This window comes from Cryptomeria japonica, chromosome 9 (genome assembly GCF_030272615.1).
Source record: "Cryptomeria japonica chromosome 9, Sugi_1.0, whole genome shotgun sequence".
NCBI classification, from domain to species: Eukaryota; Viridiplantae; Streptophyta; class Pinopsida; order Cupressales; family Cupressaceae; genus Cryptomeria; species Cryptomeria japonica.
Genome location: NC_081413.1, coordinates 482061906 through 482080565, shown reverse-complemented (window position 1 = coordinate 482080565; position 18660 = coordinate 482061906). Strand labels below are relative to the sequence as shown.

General features: G+C 36.8%; 1 protein-coding gene across 7 annotated transcripts in view; it reads right to left on the bottom strand.

Annotated features, from left to right (window-relative positions):
- LOC131057975 (ABC transporter B family member 25, mitochondrial) overlaps nucleotides 1-18660 on the bottom strand; it is a 274108-nt gene that overhangs the window by 234726 nt on the left and 20722 nt on the right. For all 7 annotated transcript variants that reach the window (XM_057992056.2, XM_057992053.2, XM_057992055.2 and 4 more), the window contains 2 exons: nucleotides 14263-14449; nucleotides 9984-10045 (listed from right to left, as the gene is read on the bottom strand). In XM_057992056.2, coding sequence (XP_057848039.1) covers nucleotides 9984-10045; nucleotides 14263-14449 — 249 coding nt within the window. The remainder of the gene's footprint in view (nucleotides 1-9983; nucleotides 10046-14262; nucleotides 14450-18660) is intronic.

The window sequence follows — 18660 nt, the reverse complement described above, 5'->3', positions numbered from 1 at the left end:
GTCAAGGCATGAACGAATGGAGTGAAGAAAGACGAATCCGTTGAATATAGACTTGGAACCTGACAAAGTGAGATAAAGGCTACAAAAGGAGGATCGCTCCTGTCCCTCTCCAAGGGACCAGGGCGATACAATGGTGATGTTACTTCCTATGCAAGTTCAAGGTCGATCCAAGTCAAGACAAGGTGGCGAGGGACATTTCAAGGCATCTTTAGCAAGCACAAACATTAAAAGGTCGTCACAATGATGAAATTCGCATCCTAGGACATAGATCGCTCCTGTCCCTCTCCAAGGGACCAAGGCGATGTTAGATGCATTGGTCATTTTGTGCAAGATTTACGTAAGAACAAGATTTCATAAGGTAATGCAAGGTCTAAGGCATCGTTTGAAGATAACATACAAGAGTTTTGAACGTCCAAACATTGCTAATCAAGGTAAAAGCTCACATCGCTCCTGTCCTTTGGACAAGGACCAGGGCGATCCTATCAAGGCACTCATGTTCCTTCAAAACGAGGCAAGGCGAGGATAAGCAAGACAAGGGACGGCGTTTGGAAGACATCACAACAAGGATCGAAGTTAGAAGTTGCCAAGGTCAAGGAGAAAACATGGATCGCTCCTGTCACTCTCCAAGGGACAAGGGCGATGATACCTTTAAACGTCCAAACACGTCATGAAAACGAATGGAACGAGCGTAGAAGGAACGAGCAAGGATGTTATTCACTCTACAATGAAAGAACAAAGATCAAAAGTTTGCAAATTTGAGCCAGGACACTAGGATCGCTCCTGTCCCTCAGGAAGGGACCAGGGCGATATTACATCCAAAGGCACTCATTCACACATGCAAGTCAATCTAACTCAAAGGACCCAGCTAAAATGGCGATTTGGACGTAAGGATGAAGACCTTGGACGTAAAAATTGCAAGAATCATGACCAAATTGATGGATCGCTCCTGTCCCTCAGTCAGGGACCAGGGCGATGAGGTACGTATCTTCTCACTTTTTCATTTTGGCGCTTAAAACACATTTTTTAAATTTATTTAAATGCTAGAAAAAAATCGATATTTAATTAAAAGCATTTAAATAGCACATGGTATGTATTTATTAATTATTTTTTGCCTTTGTAAAAAATCGAAATTTATTAATTAAAAATAAAGGCATTTAATAATTAATTATTAATTTAATAAAAATCAAAAGGGAGCGCTTGGGTTTATTTTGTCAAGGTCGGCCTTTATTATTTATTTAAAAATCGTTTTAATTGCTATATTTTGCAAAAAGTCGGCCTAAGGTCAATATGAAGGTGAGCGCCTATAAAGGAAGGTGTTTATTTCATTTTCACATCATCATTTATCATCTCTCATATGCAACTTGGAGAAGGCAAAAGAGGAGCGAATTTCATACAAAGGAAGGGCGAAATTATCATTCAAGAAGAGGAGCGAATTCAATCAAAGGTGGTGCGAAACTACTATCCAAAGGAGAGGCGAACTTGAAGTTTCCATTTGAGCGAAGTTGCCTAGGACGTCAAAGACATATCAAAGATGGCGAAATTGCTAACTTGAAGAGGAAATCACGTCCAAGACTTGAAGGGTGGCGAAGTTGATAAGAGGAACGTTCTTTTGAAGATCACATCAAGACCATCTTATTTCAAATTTTGCCTAGGCGATTTTATTCATTTTGCATTTTAGAGTTAAGCTCTCAAGTAAGGTATGGCAAGATCTCTTGTTTTAATTTCGAATTTTGATCGTCATTTCCTTAATTTTGAATTTTGGAATTTTGTTTTGCCTTAGCTCAGTCATTTTTAGGAAATGATTAATAAAGGACTTATCATTAAGTTTCCTAAAAATTTGCTCTCTAATTTATATTGCAAAATCATGTTACTAATTTTGAAATGTTGTGTAGGCATCAAATGGAGGTCTCTTCAAGGAAAATCAAGCCGGATCAAGGACGATCAAGCCAAGACAAGGGCGACCTCTTCCAATCCAGCGTTCCAAGGCGAGGTACATCATCCTGCACATCAAGGACAAAAGGAGTTAGAACAAGAGTTAATTAAAGATAGCCTCTCAACGACATCAAATTGAATATCTAGCAAGCTTCAAGTGTCAGATGAGGTGGCATCCCAGTCATCACTCCTCCAGTCAGTGAAGTCCACCTCAGCATGTCCAGATTCAATGTACTTAACTCATGGAAGGTGGCACAAACTTCGATGTACCTACCCTGGCTATCCATTGGTCGATTTTTCTAGAAGGGACATGTGTCCAAGCAATACAATTTTATCATTGGTCAAGCATTAAATGTTATGTAATGGTTGTAACAAACCCTAATTAGGGTTTTCATTGTAAAATCTTGGCCATTGATCTTGAATTGATCTAAGCCATCAAATTGTATTGTGGGCACTATATAAGCCCAGGCATTTCATTTTGTAAAAAAGGGGAATTTTAGATGATTAGAGAGAGTTGTAAATAGTTGGAAGAGTTAGAATATAGTTGATAGAATAGCAATTAGAGTAGAATAGGAGGACAAGGCAAGAAATTGTTGCCATTGATTGTAAACAAACTCCATTTTCATTGAAGTAATGGTGAAATATGTCGTTTTTCTTGCAATTTGCATGGTTTCTTGTTGAGTCTTCAATCTTAGATGGTAGATGATTAGATGAATGGAGCAAATGTGATTGATTAATGGTGGAATTCGTACATCCATACTACTAGCAGTTTGTTGATTGCAGACTTGCCTTGCGTAGTCAACTGGAATCATTCAGCCTAAGCTCAATTTCAATTTGTTGCCTCTTCATTGATATGCATCAACTTGGATGGTATCTATGCCTGCGGTGATAATTTGAACATCATAAAGCTCCCCTTAGAAGATTGCACTAGTCTTGTGTAGATGTTCCATTGATGTCAAAACAAGACCTAGTTAGAGTTTCATCAAAAATCAAGTCATTGTTCCTACATTCTTAGTATTAGGATTAGATCCTCTCTTCGCCCTTCCTTTTTTCATTTTTTTCAAATCCAAGTTAGTCAGAGCCTGTGTCCAGCAAAGCAGATCGGAAGTTCAATGTAAGTCCCCTTGTGATTCCAGCAAATCACATCATACCACTGGAGCTTGTCCACATGTAGAGACCCTACCAAAAAGAACCTTGGAGTCTACCTAACTGATCCTTTATGCGAATCTTCAGCAGTTAGAGACTATTTTCTCAAGAGAGGATAAGATACCCTTAGGTATTTTATTCTGTGTTAGGCTGTGTACAAAACACACGTCAACACTACCATATCTCACACATAGTGGTATAGGATCTCAATATGCTTGGATCTGTCATGGAACACTGGATTAACTGAAAGTTTTATGCAGCTCTGATTGTCACAATGTATAATAGTGGGTTTCATAGGTTCTCCAAACAACCCCACAAGCAACTTCCTAAGCCACACTGCCTCTCTAGCAGCCATAGAAGATGCAATGTATTCTGCCTCGGTGGAGCTTTGAGCTACAGAGGACTGCTTCCTGCTGATCCAAGATATCATAGCTAAACCTAGACTGAAGCAACACCCTAAAGTGCTTTTTTTGTCAGTTACACTTCCAGCCCAATCTGAATCTGTAAATCCATGTAGGTTTATGTCAACTTTCTCATATTTGAGACCAAGGTTTAAAAAACTTGGTAGGTATCTCATGATGTGTTTTACTGCAACCAGGTGTATCTCCTTAGGTTCACACATGAACTGACTTAAGGCATTAACTGCATAACAGATATTTGGCCTTGTATTCACTAGGTACATCAGGGACCCAATCATCTGTCTATATTGAGTAGAGTCAGTGGGTTGTGACTCTGTTGTTGCTTCTTTAAGTTTATGTAAATTGGTTTCCATAGGAGAGGTCATGGGCCTACAGTTTAGCATTCTGAATCTCTTCAAATTATCCAAGGTATAATTTCCTTGGTTTAGCATAATGTTGTCAGAATTCTGGCATACTTCCTATCCTAGGAAGTAATGAAGGAGTCCTAAGTCCTTCATATCAAATTCTTTGGATAGATCTTTCTTACATTGATCTACAAAATGATCATTTCCTGTGATTAATAAGTCATCAACATTAGCATATCACCTTTATTTCTTTTGTAGTAGAGATTAGGATCTGCATCATTTTTAGGGAAGCCTAGTCCTGAGAGATAGCTATCAATTCTTTCATACCAAGCCCTGGGAGCCTGTTTAAGCCCATAGAGAGCTTTCTTGAGTCTGCACACATGAGACTCTACATTATAAATTTCAAACCCTTCAGGTTGCTCTAGGTAGACTTCTTCCAAGATCTCACTATTTAGAAATGTTGTCTTAACATCCATCTGGTGTACCTTCCAACCCTTAGCTGTTGCAATGGCTAATACAGCTCTTACTGATGTATATCTGGCAACAGGTGCAAAAGTTTCTTCATAATCTATTCCTTCCCTTTGTAAGAACCCTCTAGCTACAAATCTAGCTTTGTGTTTTTCAATACTATCGTCTGCAGCATGTTTGATCTTAAAAAGCCATTCAGATGAAACAACAGATTTCTTAGTTGGCCTAGGAACAATCTCCCAGACATCATTTTTCATAATAGACTAATACTCTTCAGACATAGCATCTTTCCATACTTGATGTTCAAGAGCTTCTTATACATTGTTTGATTCTGCTTTAGAGAGATCATTCATAAGAGCAACATAGCTAGTGAATTTGTTAGGCCTTTTTCTTTCCCTGAAGGTCCTTGAAGGAGCAACAAATTTATGAGCTTCTACTACAGTCTTGGTGGCCCACAGTGGTCTTTTCTTGAGGTTTTCTCTAGGTGGACTTTGAGTTTCACTCATAGTTTCCTCAGGATTCTCCCTCTGAAGCTCAAGAATAGGATCTCTACCTATGCTAGGGGTTGGGATATAGACTTCGGGGTCTAGAGAGCTTTGGGCTCTTTTGAATGCTAAGTCTTCTTCAAAGATCACATCCCTGCTTAGTTCAATATTCTTTTGACCAGGTATATATATCATGTAGGCTTTGGAGGTTTCACTATATCCTACAAAGATTCCCCTTTTTCCAAAATACTCTAATTTTAATCTTTTCTCCTTAGGTACATGAATATAGACAGGGCATCCAAATATCCTAAGGTGGCTAATGTCAAGGTTTGATTTAGTAAATACTTCCTCAAGGGTCTTATCTTCAAGATGAGAGTGAGGACATCTGTTTTGAATATATACAGCAGTGCTAGTTGCTTCTGCCCAAAGATTGACATTTAGATTCTGATTCAAGAATCATAGCTTTGGCAGCTTCAACGATTGTCCTATTTTTCCTTTCAGCTATCCCATTTTGTTGAGGGTTATAAGGTATTGTTAACTCCCTCTTAATCCCTAAATTTTTACAAAACTCTTTAAATAATTCTGATGTGTATTCCCCCCCATTATCAGTTCTTAGGGTTTTAATTTTATTTCCTGTGTAGTTCTCTGTTAGTGATTTGAATTCTTTAAACCTATTAAGGATCTCTTCTGATTCTTTACATTTTAGAAAGTAGATCCAAGTTTTCCTAGAGTAGTCATCAACAAATATTACATAATACAAAAATCCCCCCAATGAAGGTACGGACATAGGTCCACATACATCAGAATGAACAACTCTAAAATTTTACTTGTTTTCCTAGTACTATTCTGAAAAGCACCCTTAGTATTTTTACCTAGGGCACATCCTGTGCATGCCCCTGAATGATATTGCTTTAACTTAGGTAGACCTGTGACAAGGTCTCCCATTGATGATAAAGCTCTAAAATTTAGGTGGCCTAGTCTTCTATGCCAGATTTCATTGGCATCTGTAGTTTCATGAATTAGGGCTAAGTTGGGCTCTGTACATAGCTCATACAAATAGCCTTGTCTTTGACCAATTGTTTTAGCTTTCTTGATGGATGAGTTCTTTGGCCAAGCCAATACTTTGTTGTCCATGAAGATTACTCGGTATCCATTGTCCTCCAGTGTTGATATTGAGACTAGATTTCTCTTGATGCCTGGAACATATAGTACTCCTCTAAGTTGTAATGATACACCCAACTTTAGTTTGATGGTGCAGGTTCCAACTCCTTTGACTGGGTGTGTACAATCATCTCCGATAGTTACTTCCTCATCATTCTCCTCTTTCATGAAGTCTAGTACTTCTTTATATCCTGTGATGTGTCTGGATGAGCCACTGCCGATCACCCAGGAGTTCACTTTGTTTGATGCTTGGTTTGTGAGTGCTGAATAGAGTACATACTTCTCAGAGTCCTCTTCCCTTTTAGATTTTCCTGTTTTGGCAAATGTGGCTTGCTTAGCTCTTTCTGGACATTTGGCAACATAGTGCCCAAATTTGTCACATCTGTAACACTGAATCTGAGAAAGGTCCTTCTTGAAGGAGTTCTTGCCGTGACGACCTTTCCTCTTCCTGAATTGCTTCTGCTTGCCTTTCTTGTTTGAGTTCATATTTAGAACTTGAAGATCTTCATCTATATTCTTCTGTTTGATCCCTTTCTTATTTTGCCTTGATTCCTCTTGGAGATAGTCGGCCTTTAGCCTATCGAATTTTGGGAATTCATCCCTTGCACTGATGCCTTGGACGAATGTTTCCCATATGCTAGGCAACCCATCTAAAGCAATGAGGGTTAATTCTTTGCTTTGGATCTCATATCCAAGGGTTGCCAGTTCATCCCATAGGGCAGATATTCGCATGAAGTAAGCATTGACTGATTCTCCTTTTATCATGGCTATGTGATTTATTTCTCTTTTTAAAGCCAAGGTTCTACTAGGATTAGATATCTCAAAAGCATCTTCAAGTGCTTTGAACATGTTGAAGGTTGTTTCATGTTTCCTTATAATGGGCATAATATTGTTTCTTACCCCATCAACTATGATTTTAATAGCCTTATCATTTCCTTCTCTCCAAATTGCTTTGTCAGGTTCAGTCTCAAGCTTTGCAGTTTCAGTCTTTACAAATGATTCGACTTTATTTTTTTTTAGAATCATTTGAATTCTGAATTTCCATGCGGAGAAGTCATCACCTCCTCCGAGTCTGTCTTCAAATCTGACAGCGCTAGCCATTGAGAGAATTGTGATGTTGAATATATGCTTGATTTGAATTTTATGTAAAATTGAACAGCCTCAAGTTCAATTTAACTATAGCTCTAATACCATGTAAATGATGTTCAATTTACAATTCAATATGCAAGATGTATTCTTAATTGTATTCTCTATATCTATGTAATTTTCTATCTCTATTATAAATCTGACTATCTTCTTTGTTAGATAGGTGAGAGGAGTATTTTTCGATTTCAATATCCTCTTCACAAATATCAAATGATATATGTATGCAAGAGGGGAGGATCAAGCAGTGCCTTGACCGGTCATGTCTTATGGTCATGACCAATCAAGACACTACTTGATCGCACCCTTTGATATATGCTATGAACCGGTGTTTAATTTATTACCTGCCCGATACTAATTGGGGTTCACGTAACATAGTGTATATGCCAATCGGTATTCACGTAACATAGTGTATATGCCAATCGGTATTCACGATGGTATTGGCGTGGCATATTAACCGATGGGAATCGGTGTCTAAGTTAATTGACACCGATCACTAACTAAAGGTTATATATCCCAAGCGGTGCATACTTTGCCACCTGAAAGCAACTCGATAATTATTTGCTTATTGCTGGGAACACATCCGATGTGAATCAGAATACATAGTTAACCCGATAACCATCAGTGATCACCGATATACCATGCTATAACATGATTATCGATATTGATCGACCAAGTAGATTTGATATCTAAAAGAGGAATGATTATCAGATGAAAATAGCTTGAATTTTTCTTGATGGTTTATCAATAGGATGGAAATTAAGATAAATTCTTCAAAAAATGTGGGATCTGTTATCTTCTTTTGAAGACATTTGGCTTTCCCACACATATTGTGAGGGCAACAAATTAGCAGATGGCCTTGCCAATTTGGCTTGTAACCAACAAGAATTGGTATTGATCGAAAATAATGAAGATTTGGCAAAGTTTCCATGCCTCCAAGAGATAGTTTTGGCAGAGCGATCTCTAACAGTCTAACGTCTTAGTAAACCTCTTATCGGTTCTAATTTGGCTATGATCTGCTTGGCTGGCAGTAATTGTTGAATAATGATTGCATTTTACAATGGGAAATGTACATCGCCTTTTTGAGTTATCATATTGCCTTCCAAGTATCATGTAATCTTTTTCCTGAGGCATGATTAATGTGCAAGGAGACTATGGTACCGGAGGAGCTTACATCATGTCCTGCCCACAGAATAAGCTAGATTTGTCGGACGGGGGATGGGATACGCGTTTGCCACAAGCTGATATAGCTGGACATTTGTTGGCCATTCTATGTTTTCTCCTAATGTTTGTTTAATTTTGCAGGTACTCTTAATCTTTTAAATGCAGTGAACATTTATTATTCTTAAAGAGGAGGCGGTTTTTGCACGACCTAACATGCTTCAGTGGTGCTTGTCAAATTTCTGGCTCTCTTTCACTTGCATGGATAATCATGAATTTTATTTCTAGCATGTTTCTTCGGCCTTTAAAAAGTGGCTCCCAATGTACCATTGTCTTCAAAAGCATTTTTAGTGGTATCAAATGCTGTTGGAGAAACATGTGCTGTGAGAATTGTGTGTTGCAGAGTGACAACATGATGTCCCAAGCATGGAATTTCAGACTAAAAGGCCCAGTGCAGCCATGGGAGCGTCGCTTTGAAGAGCATCTTACTCATGAAAATTTATCTCTGGTTTTCCATGTGGAGTGCCCTAGAGTGGAAAAATCAGTGCATTCGGTGCTAGGTGTTGAGGTTACAAGCCCTAGAGCCAGGCGGTTATTGACATTTTCAGTGTTTTGCTTTTTGAAGGAGATTTTCAGGAATCCTACTTAGTAGTTGTGGTGTTCATCGATGCTCATACCTGTTTGTTTGAAGGTTGTTTTTTGCATAGTTTGTATCAGTCTATGGATATCAGCTTCGAACTTTTCAAGTTTTGGTATTTTATATTATCTGCATGTAGTCAGAGGGGCATTATTAAATTAGAAGATTGCAGATAATTTGTAATTATCTCTGGCAATTTTGCCTAAGCGACATAGACACTGATGTATCTTCTTTATTATATTATATATAATATATTGGCTTCTATGCCTTTTATTTTTAAAAAAAAATTGTTTTATGCCAACTATTTTTGGAATATTGCTTGGAAAATGTGTGCCCCATCATGATTGTAATGTAGTTATTCAGGTCCAAGCTACCTCCACAAAGAAGGGAAAACTCAATAGGAAATCATTATTATCTATAATATTCATCCAAATAGACCTACAACTAAACTAAGGCTTTCTTCAAAGGAATCATGTCCAATTAAGTTGCAGATAAACAGAGTCATAGATCGATATGTTCTTCAATTTGACAAAGAAAAACAGTTCATTTAGAATAGATGAATAAAGGTTAAGAACATTTGGATTGAATTATTATTTACAGTTAGAACATAAAATTTGTATGCTACACTATCAGTTTAATTAGACACAAACACTTAGATTCATGTGCTTGCAATACTTCATGTTTACAAAACAAAACACAACTTGTGATGTTAATATTTATTAACTTTCAGTGAACAAGAGAAAAGAGATTATGGAACAAACTCCAAGGTGAGTTCATCATTAAAATATGGAAAGGTATATTCGTTTGGGTTTTATTTTACAATGTATAATACTTTTTACCTCACTAGATTCTTCTTTCTTATTGTGATAAACAGCAAGGGAAAAAGTATAGCTATATCGCTATATAAAATAATAAGAGAACTTGAGTTGCTCTTTTGCTCAATTTGCAATCTCATTTTTCAAGCATGCACACATTATTCATAAGCATATGTTCAATGTCATAATAGTATGCATTATTTTGCATCTAAATCCATGTTCATGAGTCATGTATAAAGAAAGGCCGCAAGTAATATGAAAAGAAAACATACCTTCCTAGAAATAATTCGGATTGTTCTCAAGGCAACTTTTGAGAAAATAGCATTTCGGAGTTCTGTCAAAATATAAATAACAAAACTATAAGTATTCAAAGCAAGCAATTCGAGGAGGTAATCAATCTTATATTTCAATTTGCTAGCCCAAAATTTTCCAAAACAACTTATCAATTTAATATAATAAATAAATAAAAACAGGTTTGTGTAATTTCTTTCTATAGGAAAACACTTGGAGCTACATACACAGTATTCCCTCTTATCAATGTTAATTCACTGTTCTAATGTATTAAGTACATTTTATTAGACATTATGGAAATCAAGCATTTCCTTACATCTGTATTTCCTACATCACATAAATGAGGTTTAAACTCAATTTCTATTGAATATTCATGGTGGAAAATATTGATCTAGGATTGTTGCAATCAGTAACATACATTGCCACACTCAAACTGCCAACTTTAAATATTTCCAAAAAAGCTAATTTTGAATCCACATGGCCAACCCTCAAATGACATCATCAAGCATGGATTTGCAAATAAGTAAACACAAAGACATTACAATGTATCTCAAGGAGGTTAACATAATTCAGGACAAAACTGCTTCAATGAAAGTAGGACAAAACTGCTTCAATGAAAGTAGCTAGAGAAGATGCTGCAATGAGAGTAACTAGAGAAGATACACAGACATCTAGAGGTTCTTCAAGAGTAGTCATTCTAAAATTAGATGGGAAGGTGTTACAGTACAATAATGTAGGAGAAGGGAAGTTGTAATATGCATGGAGCAATGCAATGTACATCCACATGCCAAAGGTATCTATTTAGCTTATGGTGACGTACACTTTATAGGAGATGAGCTCTTACTGACAAATTTGATCAGTAAATTAGGTCCAATACTCACCAGGGTTTCTACTGAGGTGGCAGTTGATTTATGTGTGCATGGCCCCTATGAAAAGTATTCAACAAGTCGGAGATTAGTTGGATATGTGCCATATACTTCACATGTTCGAAAACCTGCAATACATGGTAGGGCCAAAGGGGTATAAAGTGATTTTTTCCACCCAAGGTTTTACACCCATTGTGTTATAATATCACTTAAAAGTTTTCCTATTGTGATGTGTCTATAAATACTCACAAATAGATTAGGATGCACAAGCAAAAAACATCTCATTGTATTGCAATGGTTGAGTTAACATAGTGGGTGTTCTTTTTGCTTACTTTTCTTCCCAAAAGGATTTACCAAGGTACTTCTCTTATTATACAGTGAGAATACCATTATTTATTTTTGTTACATTTAAGATTGTGTTAGTAATTAATATTGTTTTTCTCTACATAGGTTTATCACTATTATTTCTCTTCAACTCTCTCCTTGTTTTAAGAAGACCGTGTCCAAGGTTGCATGAGCAAAGCCTTCATATGTAGGAAATAAGAGACAATCGAGGTCTACAATCTTGGATAAAAAATATGTCAAGGATAGACACAGCAATAGAGACAAAAAAAACGCCATATGGGATTCATGTCGGTGCACTATTATCATGAATAGGTGGATGAACATTAAACACCATCTACTCATCAATATCATAAAGAGCAACAATTCCTTTTCAGATGCCAACCACATAAGTCCCTCACATATCCAGTCTTAACAGTGATCAAACATGGGCATTGTGACAGTCCCAACATTGGTGAGATATATGAGTGTACTACTAACATAATTGGCCAAAAGAAAGGTGTTGATGATCAATAAAGACTCAAGAGACCCAACCTTGCAGTTTTGTGCTGAGTGCATTCAGCCTATCATTCGATGGAGATGGGAGAAGTTGAACGCTCTTTCGCAAATGACCACCTATGAACTAAACCCAAACTTGTGTGCTCAGATCTGGGAGACTCCCTCCCATACATGATGTGGAGGTGAAAAGAAAATTTATGAAGTGTAATGTCGAAAATTGCATAACCCTTTGTAATTCGACCTACATCTTTTGTAACCACTTTGGTGTCCATTCCCCTAGCACCTGAGCAGGCTCACTTCAGCCCTTGCATCAGCTTTTTCCCTCTTAGGATGCTCAAGACACCTTTTCAGCAGCTATCCTTCAGCTTTTGTGTCATGTTAGCCACGTGTTTCTCTTGCCACTTGTTGTTTTTTAGCATGATTCGTTCAGTCAATAACGCGCCGCATGGACGTTAGCGTGTAGCGCATTAGTCTCACGACATCTCAACGTTTGAATGTCGGTTCTAAGCGCGCCTTTCCACTTGTCACCTATCTTGGTTGCTGGAAATGGCTTAGAATCTTTCAAACAGCTTGACAGCCTTTTTTTCCCTCCTCTTCTCATTTCAAATCCATCTTTTCTCTCCATTCAAGCTCTAGATTCTCTCTTCTTTCGGGGTTTCTAGCTTTTCCAAGCAATTTATCTTGGCTCTTGGCTCTCTTGGTTATTCAACCTCTCTTGGCTCTTGCTACAACAGCCTCTAGTTTGCTACAACACTCTCAAACTCCACAATATCTCTTGCAACTCTCTTGGCTTTCTCAAGCCCCTTTGGTAATATATTTCTATCATTCTATTTATCTCATCTTTGAGCATCTTGGGATTTATCACATCCCCTATCTATATGATTATTTTATCATTCTAGCTATTTATCATTTGATCTATCTATTTATCTGGGTTGTTCGTGGAAGTGGAAACACCAAAACGGGGGTCTGACTAAGGCAAACTCCAAAACACAACCCCCAACATTTTTCTTCTTCCTTGTGTGCAGGTTTATAATCACGAGAAGGAGATAATTTAGCGGGAGGCTTCAATCGTGGGTTGGCTGTGATCTTCCTTCTTTTCCCTCTTCTCAAGTCATTCTAATATTTCTCATTCTGTGTTATTAGCTTATCTTGTTGTTTTTCCATGTTTATTTAATATTATAATTGTATCTGCTACCCCCGTATGGTTTCTGTGTTTTGTCCATATTGGACGACAACACGTCGGGCTAGTGTCCCAACTCCCCGCACTCAACCTGAGGACAGAGACTCAACAGATTCGGCTGGGGGTCTCGTCTATAGTCTATTAGCTTAGCTTTTCATTTTTATCCCCTGGCTCATCCTTAGCACCAATTTGAGTGAGGTAGCGGCGGATCAATTTGTCCTCTGAGATTCATCATCTTGGAGGTGACAAATCCCCTCCTCTACATGAAGTTCATTAAGATGTATAGCACATAGGAAGCCATATTGACCAAACACGCATGTACCAAATTTGCCAATCTTAGGTACACATGAATATAGCAAAGATAGGTAGAGAACTTTGGTGAAGAAGAACCAAGTGAGTTGATAGCAGTTGTAGGGGTCTGCATCATTGATATTTACAATGACCATTCAACTCTTATCACAAGTTCATACTTACTCTACATTTATAAGGAATTGGTCTACATACAACTTCATCCACTCTATCAAGAGGAACAAGCTTACCTCTAAAAGAGTGAAGAAGTTTGTGCTTATACAAAATGCCTTGTGTCTCATGGATCATAAGTGAACTGAGTACAAGGAGAGTCCATCAGCATGTGGAATGTAAAGCCTAAAGAACCAGCACAATTAATGAGGATCAAGCTATGCATACAAGGTATAAATTTTATGTTGGCTGGAAAACTTCACCACCAAAAAACACTCAGATGGACCCCAAATTTGTAAAATAAAAAAATGTCTAAGAACTTTGGAAAACCAAAGTTGTGTTTAGACTCTCAGTTTAAATGGATTTTAAGTCATGAAAATTCTTCATCACACATCTTAGGAGAAGACTTTTCATATGGCTTTTGAGATTCTTAGTCAAATCATTTCATCTTCTATGTTTGGACTTTTCATTTCAAGCCAAAAATAGTTAGAAAGGAATTGTCATCCCAATGTAAAAATGAGAATGGTTTCATTGCACGACATACCTTTGCAAAGATTGCTGCCATTGCACATAACTCTCTCATTTTAATAAAGGTTGTGTTTGCATTTCAACTGTATATTATCTACTTCGATATTATTTCTTTATAACACATTAGATTTAGCAATTTAGTATGTTGTCCACGAGATTGCCAATTACATATAAAGAGCAAATGTCACGTTAGATTCACAAAAAGTCCACAATTGAGTTTGAGACACACTTGTGTTCCAGTTAAAATGATGTATGAGTACAGTGCGCAGGAGAAATTCAGCAAAAACCAATGTCTTGTACTAAGAATACAATAGAATCTTTCATTATTAGCAATAATTAGAAGTAATGTTCATTTCCAGACCAATTCAGAAAACATAATAACATTACCATTGCAAGCTGAAGCACCTCCTCTTGCAATACCATAGCCAATTAGAACAGCAACAGGGGTCCCAAAAAGTGCTAGAACAGTCGAGTTGGAAACTACTGCTGCCACAGCTGGGTTAGAAGCTCCAACTGCGACAGACAATCCATCAATAGCAAGTTTGAAAAGAAACGGTACTTGAACATTTAACACCTGCATGCATTTTTCTATGTTAGACAAAAGCAAACTTTTGTTAAGAAAATGAAATCAAATAACAAGTTACACAAATGTAGTATATGTAGCATTCTTTTCAATATTAAGAAAATATTCAATGCAAAGCTGTCATATTACATCTTGAGAAATCTATGGATAAGCATCTAAAATGTAATTTAACCAAATTTCAGTTATCCTTGCCAAGTTCAAAGTTACTTTTTGACTAGGGACGATCACAGATACTGTTATTCTATTAAAACTCAAAGATATTTTTGCAAAAGGTTGCTTCTTATATCACATTGTAAAAAAGACCAAAAGGTATATAAAGAGATGAAACACAATGGATAGTCAAACTGTATTTAAGTATGCTTGTCTAGCTTTAAAGCCACAATTTTTACAAGGACCTCTCAAACTGGATATGCAAAACAATCAGCTGTCATTTGCAGAAAACTATAAAAAGAAATACATGAAAAGGAGCATATTACTGAAGAAGGGAACAGTTAATGGACCACAATGCTTTTAGAAGTGGGTATCATATCAACACTTTATTGTAAACAGGACAGCGGCAACCACACACAAATAGGTGTCAAAGCTTGAAATGTCAATTCTTCATCAAGCTAATGTTTTCTGCCATATCATTTATATATATTGCCTTTGGATCCTTCAAACTAGATTTCATAATAGATCTTAATATTATACCTGAACAGGTCCATAAGTCGTGTAATGGTAATGGGATGCTTTTGAAGTGTACAAACAAGGTTCAAATCTCAATCCATGTGTAATGTCCCTTTTGGGGACATTACTACATTTTGCCCTAAAATCACAATTCCAACTAATATAAGAAATAAAGAACATTGAAGAAAACAAATCTACCAATTGAAAAGCCTCTTAACAAGATTAATCTTGGTTTAGGTCCTGCACATAATATTAGCCACTTGGAAATTGACATTAAAGCATAAGTCAAGATAACATCCAATTTTGTCTACTCATTAGCATACATCACAAAGTCATATAACATTCTCATATTAAATCTTACTACAACATTAGCCATTCCATGCTATTGCCCTTCCATCCTTCATAGTCCACCTTGTGCATCCATCGGCATTGGCCTTGTTGTTGCTCCACTTACCACATCCCATAGATCCTTTTCAATAAGGATCAACTGTAATTTGATTTACCACGTGAAGAATTCTGAACCTTTAAATTTTTCTATTAATGTGCTATTTTTCTCCATAAAGAAAATATTTGACCCCCCCTAATCGATTTCAGCAGTACTTGGACAAATCTGCAACTCAGCCAGTGCTTTGTCGATATTATTGGTGGCAGATTTGTTTTTGCTTTAGGTACTCTGCCTTCTCCTTTAAACATAGCCACCAACAAATATTTCAAACTTTTGATCAAATCTAATTCGATCAAGATTCACCTCCTGTCACAATGCCTTTGCATGCCTGCAAAATAATTGTCAGGCTCATAAGATCCAATTGTTATTGCTCTCTTCTTCATCTATCTCTTAACAATCTGGACCTACTAAATTAGCCTTGGAATTAAGGCTACTCCTTTCATTAGTTTCATCCACCAAGTGTGCCTAGTGTTTTGAATTGATGGCCTATAAATATGAAGAAATGAACATTGAAAGCTTCCACACTCATTGTAGTAGCATGAATTTCTTGTGTTCCACTTAAAATGTAGCAACTCTACAACATCAAATTAAATGACACTGAACACTATGTTCTATTTGTCCAACATATTTCTTTTCATCCTGCTCTGATACCATATAGATATTTGGGGCAGAAATATAGAAGCGGGAAGAACTCAAACACAAGAAAATATGATGCTTCATATATTGTATTCAAACACATCACACTTATATAGGAGTTTAATCTCCTACACTATAGGAACCACTCCCTAATAACATGAGTTGTTCTAACAACTCATGTCCCTATCATCTCTCGTACAACCTACAATATTCTAACCAACCACACTAATAATATTAAGTTGTTTGTCAGCAACTTTATAGCTAACCTGAACATCTATGTGAACACTAATTCCCAACAGTAATAGCATCAATGGTATTTGCAAGAAACCGATTTGGTTGGCCCTATGTTTGCACAATGTCATGAATATCTTTTTGAGTGAAAACAAGGGCAAGCTGTTCACATATTAAGATAAGGATTTAGAAGCATGACACACATCTATGACCTTAATTGTGTTGTTTTCTATTAATGCTTGTCTTGTGCTACGATATGTAAGGGTACATGCATAGTGGGTGAAAATTCTCAAGATGGAAAAGATTGATGCATTGCTTGATACATGCTCACAAGCAAACCTAATGTCCCAAGGTTGTAAGGTGAGCTTGCAAGTAACTGGTAAGTTTAAGATATATTCTTGAGTCCCAAATTCACAAATTGTTTCGATGGATAAGATCCTTGATTGACTGTGACATGGTGAATACGCATCTTTTTGACAATTAGACCTGTAATGTAGTGCTCGTTATAAAATCTAATTACAACAGGAAAGATACCTCATAGCTTGTAATGGGAAGTTGATTAAAATAAAGGTTAAGTTTGTTTGGATGAGGATTGTTTGAAATTTGTAAGGTAAGTTTATAAATTTGTTACAAGTGATTATGGGTTCTTTCATCACTTACAGATTTCCTATTGAATAGGCATCCATAAGCAGGCCAACCTCAAGCCACTTTTGTTTTTACCTTTCGTGGGTCTATTGCTTAATTGTTTGATTGTGAAAAAGTAATCTTTTATTTCTGTAACTAGAGTTACTTGCCTGTTTAAAATGCCATTACTATTGTTGATTACTCTCCTTGCGAGAATGTACCAAATAGAAGAACTCGAATCCTTCTCTTGTCCACCTGCATGCCTCAAAGTATAAAATCTCTATGTTCCTCATCTCACAATAAAATTCTTTTACAAATGGAGCTTGCTGTTCTAGAATCCTTCATCTAACATTAGATACTTGATTCGTCTTGAATTAGAAAGTAGCCCAAGCATTAATCACATTGAAGGATATGGCTAAGAACTCCATGTGACCAGAAAGGCATTTGAAGTTGCACATACCCTTGACAAACAACATTTATTTTCTGATAGCTTGACCTCAAGTAATTTGAAGGCATGCTCAAATCCTTTATCTAGTAATGATCCTAGGGACTGCTTGTTGAATCATATACTATGCATTTTTCGAAACACTTGAATTCCAAAATAAAGACCATGTGACTTGCCATAAAATAAGTTAGTATGCATGTCTTTCACCATCATACTTCTTGCAGTCCAAACAACTTGCCCCTTGCTACAAGTCCTCCTTTGTGTGACTATTCCCATTGATATATAAGAGACAATTCCAATAACCATTTCTTCTTCTACAAATGTAGCGTTGACTTCTTCTAGATCTGTATGTCACCCAAGGGATGTAGATCAGCAATAATGATAGCATACCCATCAAGGATTTCTACCTTCGTGTATTTCAGTATACTTCCCACATTCCATACCCTTGAGAGAAGTTGACATTGTTAAAAACATTCTTTTGGCTCAAGTGTAATGTCCTTTCTCTATTTCATCCTATCATGTGACAAAACTCCCCTCAGCTCAAATGAGAATTCCAACCTCCAAAGATGGTGGTCCAAGAGGGTGCAACAGCCAAGGTAGAGGCTGAGAATCTCAGGAAGTAGTGGCAGTTGGCATAGAGACAAGTTAAGATGAGATGCAAGTAGCAAGTGCAAATAAATTCATTAGGCAAGCTGAGTTGGCAGCTGGAGAAGGTGAACAGCAAGTGTTAGTGTTGGATACAAAATTGGCTACTGAGCTAGACATGAATCCCCTAAGTCTCCATCTCAACATGCTCTCTCACTCTATGTGAATCTTTCTTGGGTGTTGTCTGATTTTCGTATATCTGTTGTAATCTAAGATTTAGCTAGCATGAAGTGGTTTTGTACAGTGATATTAGCCATGTATCTAGGTTCAAATTTCAATACCCATTGGGGCACCCTTAAACTACCTAGTCTCTTAGGATATAAGGAATTGTGCATATATTAATTGTTAGTCAGACATCTGACTGATTCTTTTCTCCATTCTCACAAATATGAGCTGTTTACATCTAAGAAAGTGAGATATTACAATTCATTATAAATAATAAATATAATCATTTTTAGATACTCCCAAATATGCATCTTAATGATATTCAAATGTAAAATCTGACACATA